At 39.8% G+C, this 7,352-nt stretch overlaps 1 protein-coding gene and 1 pseudogene across 1 annotated transcript; one reads left to right on the forward strand and one right to left on the reverse strand.

Moving 5' to 3' along the window:
• Nucleotides 1–686: 686 nt before the first annotated feature.
• On the reverse strand, nt 687–2,359 carry GONST4 (golgi nucleotide sugar transporter 4). Its single transcript, XM_086244393.1, has one exon. It carries the CDS (start codon nt 1,942–1,944, stop codon nt 892–894), a length of 1,053 nt encoding a protein of 350 aa, XP_086100519.1. The 5' UTR covers nt 1,945–2,359; the 3' UTR covers nt 687–891.
• A 2,242-nt stretch (nt 2,360–4,601) lies between these two features.
• LOC147285542 (pentatricopeptide repeat-containing protein At1g31430-like) lies at nt 4,602–6,441 on the forward strand (annotated as a pseudogene).
• Nucleotides 6,442–7,352: the final 911 nt, after the last annotated feature.

The raw sequence follows: 7,352 nt of genomic DNA on the forward strand, positions 1-7,352 counted from the left end.
GCCTTTACTAGGGGTATAGAGAGGCATAATCCAATTCAGTAACATTGATTAGTCTTAACAATATTGAAGTAATTGCAGCTAGCCCTATCCACAGTAGAGGTAACTGAAAAATGCACCCTTTTTCTGTTAAAAATAGTTATGTAGCATTCAGTGTAAATGCAACTTACAATATTTATTACACTAAGAATTATGTTTTATTTGATAAACATCATAAACGACAGGGGACAAATCAAATTTCCTTAACCAAAAAGGCCGGGGTTTCTCTTTGTATTGGTAGATACCAACAAGCCTAGGTTAGTTGCTGTGAGTGATATCAGAAAAAAGGTAGGACCTCAGTTCAAGCCTTGAAGATAGTCATCATAACTAGATTTTGATTGAACAATCCTACTGGCATTTGGCAGTAAACATTTGCATGAAACGGGATAAAGTCAGTCTATCAACGTGCTAGAACAAGGGTACCCCATCACCAAATAGGTCGGTACCCCAAACATAATTCAGGAAGACAGACAAGAAGGTAACAGGATGAAATAATCTACACAAAAAGAAAAACATGAAAGCTTTTGGCATACATATTTGATATTGCTTGGTTTTAGTGCAGTCCTAGGGCTACGCCAGATAGCATGCAGCCTTAACTGTAACAGATAAGAATGCGTCACCAAACAATTGCCAGATCTAAAAAAAAAAAAAAAAAAAAAAAAGACAAAGGCATTGTCATTTACCAGTGGTGAAAAGGCCAGCTTAAGTTCTCTTAGATACAAAATTATAAGAACATAATACTTGTGCAGATCAAATACTAAAAATTCCCTAAAATACTAATACTAAAGAAAATACTTCTGACATACTCTGCCTCTTCACCAGTAGCTAAAAAATGAGCATACGAGATACCAATTGTCATATAGAAGCCAGTTTACCAGAGATGCCTTTGCCTTCATTTTCTTGATCAGAATCATCACCAACATTCTCACTGTGAGTCTGCTTAGACACTGTTGATTCACGCTGGGATGGAGCACTGTTAACCATAGTTACTGACTGCTGATAAAGAACCCCCCCTACAATTGTTAAGAGGAGGCAGATCAAACCAAAGGGACTGGCATGCTTATCCCAAATCAGCAAATTGATGGCAACCGTAAGAAACTTATTAACAACACCAGTCACTGTAAATGCTGTTGCAGAGATTGCCTTCCTTGCTGCAAACCCAAAGAAACTGATGAGGAGCCCAAACACACATGACAATGACACCGCAGATAATGCACCAGGATCATAGAAATTCCCACCATTTGATTGCAAAGCAGAAAACACCTCAACATACTCTCCAGTAACAAACCAAAACACCGGTGCCATCATCAGTGACAACAAGTTGTTGTACAACACAAAACCCCATGTGTTCAACCCAAGATTAGTGACCATATGTTTAATATAAACCATCTCAGTTGTAATGGTCACCAAATATGCAAACGCCCATGAATATGCAGTCAAAGTAAAACCCGAATCAGTGGCCACATACCCAACAGCTCCCCCTAAAATGATCAACAACGATGCAAAGGTAAGCTTAGATGGGATCTTCTGCTTCCTAAATGCAGTATCAGCTAGTGCAACCAAAAGGGGTGTACAGGATCTAAACACTATGAACGTATCTACATTTGCGTGGCGAAGAAGATTGGTGTTGGTAAAGATTGCAAGGTAAAACACAATGGCAGCAGGCAAAAACTTCTTGGCTGTCTCGAATGTGAAGGGATCATGGTGCAAAAGTCCAAACTTTCCCAAAACCCAAACTCCTAAAGCAGAAGTAAGGTACTGCAGTGCGGTCAAAAGGCCAGGGTAGTTGAATATGGTTATGGCAAACTTGTTTATCACAGCTAACAAGCTAGAACAGAGTGCATACCCAATCACGAGACTGCTCGTGGCGTAGTACTGCTTGGTAGAATCAAGTCTAAGCGAAGACATTGTGACTAACTAATATACCCAATTCAGATTCAGAGCAAAATCTAGTAGATCTTCAAAGATACCAAGAGCTATAGATAGGGAAAGACAATAATACCCAGAAAGGGAAATGAACGAAAATGATAAGGTACGAACTTCATGGAAAATCTTAAATATGGGTATTGAAGACTGTGCCGATCTACTATACTGGGCAGGAAATTAACACATAAAACACGACGATGTATTGGATTGAAATAGATAGTTTTAGAAGAAATTGTACATCACCGACACGTAGAAAAGCACGGATCTTGAACCAAAGCGAAGCAGGTGGCCTTCTGTGGAGACTGAGATCCAAAACAGAGCTTTGGAAAGCTTTCAGTGAAGCGAAATGGGAGAGCCACAGATAGAGGAGAGCCGTGCAGTACAGAGAGACCAGACCGATGGCGGAATAGAATTGAAATGAGTTTCTATGGCGTTGATTAGTCCATATAGGGGAGGGTAAAACGGCGTCCTTTGAGGTCGTTTTGGACTATGTCGTGTGTTTTATACTTTTATATGCCGTAGTTAATGGGGTAACATTTAACGAGGCCTGCTATTTACACATCCCTAAATTTTTTTTACACACATTTTCTGAAAAAAAAAAAAAAAAACTTAAGAAAAAAGACCATTTGGCCCTCCCCTCACCCACACACCCCATCCCCCCCCCCCCCGGTACACACCTCATCCCCATCTCCACTTCATCTCCATCATTTTTTTTTCTTTTTCACCGTCGAAGCCCACCCCAACCACCTCCCCCCGAGCCCTCCCCTCCTCTCCTCTCCTCTTCTCTCCTCTCCGACTCCTCTCTCCTTGCCACCTCTCAATCCCTCCCCCCCTCCTCCCCGTATGCACCACCTACAAATAGCCACCACCTACAAATAGCCATCACCTACAGACAGCCAAAATAGCCACCACCACATTCTTCCCATCTATTTATCTATCTATCTATCTATCTCTCTCTCTCTCTCTCTCTCTCATTCCCTCTCTCCTCTCACCCAAGCAGACAACCAAAAATAAAAAAAATACAAAATACAAAATTGCAACGGGTTCGGCGGAGCAGTGCCGAACCCGGTGGTTTCGTTTGACAGGTATCCTCCGAATAGAATAGGATTGTTCGGTGGGTACCTACCGAACGAAACCACCGGGTTCGGCACTGGTCCACCGAACCCGCTTCATTTTTTTTTTAAAGTTTTATTCTCTCCGGCGCGCGATGATGAGCTAGCTGGAGGAGCAGTTGTGGAGTGGGCAGGAGAGAGAGGGTGGGTCGGGTTAGGGTTGGGGTAGGGGTGAGGGAAGTGGTTGGGGTAGGGGGAAGAAAAAGAAGAGAGAGTGGGGGTGGGGAAAGATAGAGTAAGAGAGAGAAATAGAGAAAGGAGAGAGGGGCATGGAAGGGGTGGGGTGGTCACCGGTGGTGGTAGGCTGCTCGGCGTGGTCAGGGATGAGTGTGTGCCGGAGAGAGGAGAGGTGGGGAGGGAGGTGATCGGGGATGGGTGTGTGGCTGTTTTTTTTTTAGGAAGGGTGTGCAAAAAGAAAAATAGATGGAGTATAAGATCTTTTTCCTTGAGTTTTTTTTTTTAAGAAAAGGTGTGTAAAAAGAAAAAAAATGTATGCAAATAGTAGCCCTTCATTTAATATCAAAGATTTGTTGAAGATCTCTGCATATGTTGATCAATGTGAATTCAGAATATAATAAAAATTTCAGTCAAATGACAAAAAAAAAAAAAAAACATGTGTCATGTGTCTGATGTCGTCAAATCTAACATTTTTCTTTTCTTCTTTTGTGTGGGTTTGAAAAGTGAAGTGAAAGACCAAGAAGGCAGGAAAGAAGGGAGCTTTTGATTCCACAACTGGCATTGAGCCATTCATACAGCAATACGTGAGCCCACGTCCAAAGCCAAGCCTTTGCTAGATTTGTGATGAACCCACGTTCAATGTTCCATGTTCGTGCATCCAATAATTTTTTTAAATTAATCTAGAAATGCATCCAACAATATGGATCCACGTGCTCCAAACTTAAGACATGATCGAAATTTTTTTTAATCAAATTGAAATCTGAATATTCGGTATGTAGATCTCTTTAATCAAATTGAAATCTGAATTTATTCTAATCTATTACCCTATGTACCTTTATTACTTAAACCTCTTAATTTATTCCTACATGTAAATGAAATTTTTTCTTTAAAAAATTTCAAATGCATCCCTACATATGCTGAACAGATAATTAAAGGAATTGAAATTCAAAAAAAATCCAGCCATAGCTGGCTGATAGAATATAAACTGAATTTAGTATTTGATGCACTGATCCTTTGTTGGGTGTATTTAAGACTAATGCGAATTGTTTTAAGCCCAACTTAGGCCCAAATGAACGCAGATTAGGTCAGTCCGACACATCGAGTTGAAGGCCAACTCAGACCCAAATAAACCCAACCAAGGCTAAATCAAAGGGTAGCAAATGTAGGACAAGTTATCTTCAGTTGAAACTGCAGTGAGCAGAAAAGCTCACATGCTCACCCAACATAAACGTGTTGGTCAAATGTTCAGGTTCATTTCCCGCCATTTTCATTCTACACCACTCCCCTTCTCAAGATTGAAGATCCTATCACAAGCCCACATTAACAAAAGCATCATGCATTCAATTCCTTCAAAGCTGCAAATCCATGACCCAGCTCAAACAGATCCAGTCCCAGATGTTCCTTCTGGGACTACACCAAACCAGAGCCACTCTGGCACTCTCAACAAGCTCATGGTCTTTTGCACGGACCCATCTCTTGGAGACTTACATTATGCTCAGTAAGTCTTCAATCACATCCAAAATCCATGTTTGTTCATTTACAATGTAATGATTAAAGCGTTTTCCAAAAAAGGGTAGTTTCAGAAGTGCCATTAAGCTCTTTCGGCGGTTGAGGGAAGATGGTTTGTGGCCCGATAATTTCACGTACCCATTTGTTTTTAAGGCCATTGGATGCTTGGGAGAGGCTCAGGAAGGTGCAAAGGTTCATGGCTTTGTGGTCAAGACTGGGCTTGAGTTTGATACGTATGTAGGTAACTCCCTCATTCACATGTATGCTGAATTGGGTAAGATTGAGAATTTCGAGCAACTGTTTGAGGAAATGCCTGAGAGAGATACGGTTTGTTGGAATGTTATAATTTCAGGATATGTTAGGTGTAGGAGATTTTAGGATGCTTTGAATGTGTTCCAGCGAATGCGATGCCAAAGCAATGAGAAGCCTGATGAAGCTACAGTTGTAAGCACCCTTTGGGCTTGCACAGCATTGAAAAATTTGGAGCTTGGTAAAGAAATTCATGACTATGTTAGAAGTGAACTTCAATTAACTACTATAATTGAAAATTCATTGTTGGATATGTATGCTAAGTGTGGTTGTTTGAGTGAAGGCCGTAAAATTTTTGATGAGATGCTGCTGAAAAATGTGATCTCTTGGACTAGTATGGTGTCTGAGTTGTATGCAAATTGTGGTCAGTTGGATGAGACTAGAGAGTTGTTTGATGGGAGTCCAATTAAGGATGTCGTTCTTTTCACAGCTATGATTAATGGGTATGTACAATATAACCGTTTTAATGAGGCTGTGGCTCTATTCCAAGAGATCCAATTTAGAAGAGTTAAAGGGGATAGATTTACAGTGGTTTCTCTCCTCACAGGCTGTGCTCAGTTGGGAGCATTAGAGCAAGGGAAACGGATTCATGGGTACATAGATGAAAATGGAATAAAAATTGATGCAGTTGTTGGTACTGCACTTATAGAAATGTATGCAAAATGTGGGTGCATAGACAAATCCTTGGAGATTTTCGGTGGATTAAAGGAAAAAGATGCAGCTTCTTGGAATTCAATTATTTGTGGGCTTGCAATGAATGGCAAGACGAGCAAAGCACTTGAGTTGTTCTCAGAAATGAAACAGGTTGGCATCAACCCTGATGATATCACCTTCATTGGTGTCTTAAGTGCTTGTAGTCATGGAGGGTTGGTCAAGGAGGGCCGTAAGTTCTTCAACTCCATGAGAAACATGTATAAGATTGAGCCAAAGTTAGAGCACTATGGACATCTGATTGACCTTCTTGGTCGAGCTGGACTGTTAGATGAAGCAGAGGAGTTGATAGAAAGGATTCCAAGTGAAAACAATGAGATTATAGTTCCACTTTATGGTGCTTTGCTTAGTGCTTGCAGAATTCACGGCAATGTGGAGATGGGTGAAAGAGTGGCCGAAAGACTAGTGGATAATGAATCAAGTGGGTCTAGTGTTCACACACTTCTAACCAATATCTATGCCTCTGCTGAAAGATGGGAAGATGTAACAGATGTGACAAGAAAAATGAAAGATTTTGGAGTGAAAAAGGTGCCTGGGTGCAGTTCAATTGAGATTAATGGCATTGTCCATGATTTTCTTGTTGGGAACCCCTCTCACCCAGAGATGAGAGAGATAACTGTATGTAGCATAGATTGATAAAGCCATTGTTAGGTTTAGAAGAGAACACACAATTTCAATAAGTATATGATGAATGTAGGTGTTTTGAAAACGTTGTGTCCCATTGCCAGTATATATGTAATATGTTGCATCCCTTGTCATATGTTAAACTTTTGATTTACGACAACATGGTCGAAGGATGCTCTTAATTACTGCAATTGAGGCTGCATAGAAATGTAAATTAAGGCAAGATTCAGTGCAAGCTTTGTGCGTGCCAAGATGTTTGGAGCTTAAATAGTAGAGTTAGTTATAAATAAACTTGCTTCTCTATAAGCGCTCTGTGCGTGCCAAGATGTTTTTCTATTACGCATATATTGGCATGGCAAACATGGTTTTTCTTTTTCTTTTCTTTTTTTATGGAAAAAATTATATAAACAGGACTTGTTTTTCATAAAATTATCTTTTGATGTTGTCATCACATTTGTATGAGAAGGCTATATTTAATTAAGAATCAGATATTAATTAGGACATCTTTAAGATAAAAATAGGATTAATGTACTTTAAAAATCATTTAGAAGAAAGTATAAATTTAAGAGTTATATATTTTAAAAATCAGATAGAAGGAAGTGAGATATTGGGAGAAAATAATATCAGGTAATTAATGAATTGTTATTTTGTTAATAGAATAATATTAATATCAGAGTATAGTCGAGATGAAATTTCAAAACTTGAGCCTCAAGTTAATCCTCAAGTCGAGCCGTGGCGCTGTTGGACACTCAAAGTGACAAGATAAACTCATCAACTTCGGGCTACCATATGAATAAATCAGCTATTGTCGTACTTCGGCACGATTCAGGTAATTTGCTTTTCAAAATGTTGTGAGCTAGATTTGTCCTACTTGTTGCATGAAGGCCTGGACCCACGTTGGGAAATTAGTCAGTATCATTAGTGGAATAAAGACTGTTTATTTTATTC

Source organism: Dryas octopetala, chromosome 5 (assembly GCF_963921425.1).
Source record: "Dryas octopetala chromosome 5, drDryOcto1.1, whole genome shotgun sequence".
Taxonomy (NCBI): domain Eukaryota; kingdom Viridiplantae; phylum Streptophyta; class Magnoliopsida; order Rosales; family Rosaceae; genus Dryas; species Dryas octopetala.

What these genes read in the sequence shown, in the direction of transcription:
- GONST4 (XM_086244393.1), bottom strand. Translation starts at nt 1,944, where the DNA reads ATGTCTTCGCTTAGACTTGATTCTACCAAGCAGTACTACGCCACGAGC.